This window comes from Nestor notabilis, unplaced genomic scaffold (assembly GCF_000696875.1).
Source record: "Nestor notabilis isolate BGI_N333 unplaced genomic scaffold, ASM69687v1 scaffold3846, whole genome shotgun sequence".
NCBI classification, from domain to species: Eukaryota; Metazoa; Chordata; class Aves; order Psittaciformes; family Psittacidae; genus Nestor; species Nestor notabilis.
The window spans coordinates 341-1,261 of NW_009932188.1; the positions used below are offsets into that span (position 1 = coordinate 341).

At 57.1% G+C, this 921-nt stretch overlaps 1 protein-coding gene across 1 annotated transcript in view; it reads left to right on the plus strand.

The window, feature by feature from the left end:
- LOC104407063 (chromosome unknown open reading frame, human C19orf47) overlaps positions 1 to 921 on the plus strand; it is a gene marked incomplete at its 5' end in the record, with an annotated part of 2,737 nt that overhangs the window by 334 nt on the left and 1,482 nt on the right. The window contains 2 exons of the mRNA XM_010016242.1: positions 111 to 183; positions 883 to 915. Of these exons, the coding sequence (XP_010014544.1) occupies positions 111 to 183; positions 883 to 915 (106 nt within the window). The remainder of the gene's footprint in view (positions 1 to 110; positions 184 to 882; positions 916 to 921) is intronic.

Consider the following 921-nt stretch of genomic DNA (forward strand, 5'->3'; position numbering starts at 1 on the left):
CAGAGGGAAGGGGCTTTTCCCATGGGATACGGGCACCAGGAGGCTCCTCCCCGCTCTCCCAAGGGGAAGCGGTGGTTTTCCATGCGTTTTCCATGGGTTTCTTCCTGCAGGAGATGTGTAAAGCAGCCACGGAACTGCTCTGCCCCGGCTCGTCCTCGCTCCCGGCGGAGCTGCGCCGCAGCGGTGAGTGGGAGCTGCTCCCGGAGAGCGCTCCGCAGGGACACTGCTCGGGAAGCTGGGAATAGCAGCGGGGGGAGCGGACCGGGATGGCATGGAGTGGAAAGGAGTGGAATGGGATGGAGTGGAGTGAAATGGGATGGAATCGAGTGGAATGGAACAGGATGGAATGGAGTGGAATGAGATGGGATGGGATGGGATGGAAGGCAGTGGAAGGGAATGGGATGGCGTGGAATGGGATGGGATGGAGTGGAGTGGAACAGGATGGAATGGAGTGGAATGGGATGGAGTGGAATGAGATAGAGTGGAATGGAATAGGATGGGATGGAATGGAGTGGAAGGGAATGGGATGGAGTGGAATGATGGAGTGGAATGGAATGGGATGGAGCAAAGTGGAAAGGAGTGGAATGGAGAGGGATGAGATGGAGTGGAATGGAATGGGATGGAGGGGAATGATGGAGTGGGATGGAGTAGAGTGGAATGGGATAGAATGGAGTGGAATGGAGAGGGATGGGATGGAGTGGAATAGAATGGGATAGAATGGAGAGGGATGGGATGGAGTGGAATGGAATGGGATGGGAGAGACCTCAGAGCTCATCCAGGTGCAACCAAGGGGCAGGGACACCTTCCGCTGGAGCAGTTGCTCCAGGTCCCAAGGGACTGGATCCCATCATTCCATGGGAATGCTCCGTGTCCCCCCTGCAGCTGCCAGCCGGATGATCGCCAACAGCCTGAGTCGGGATT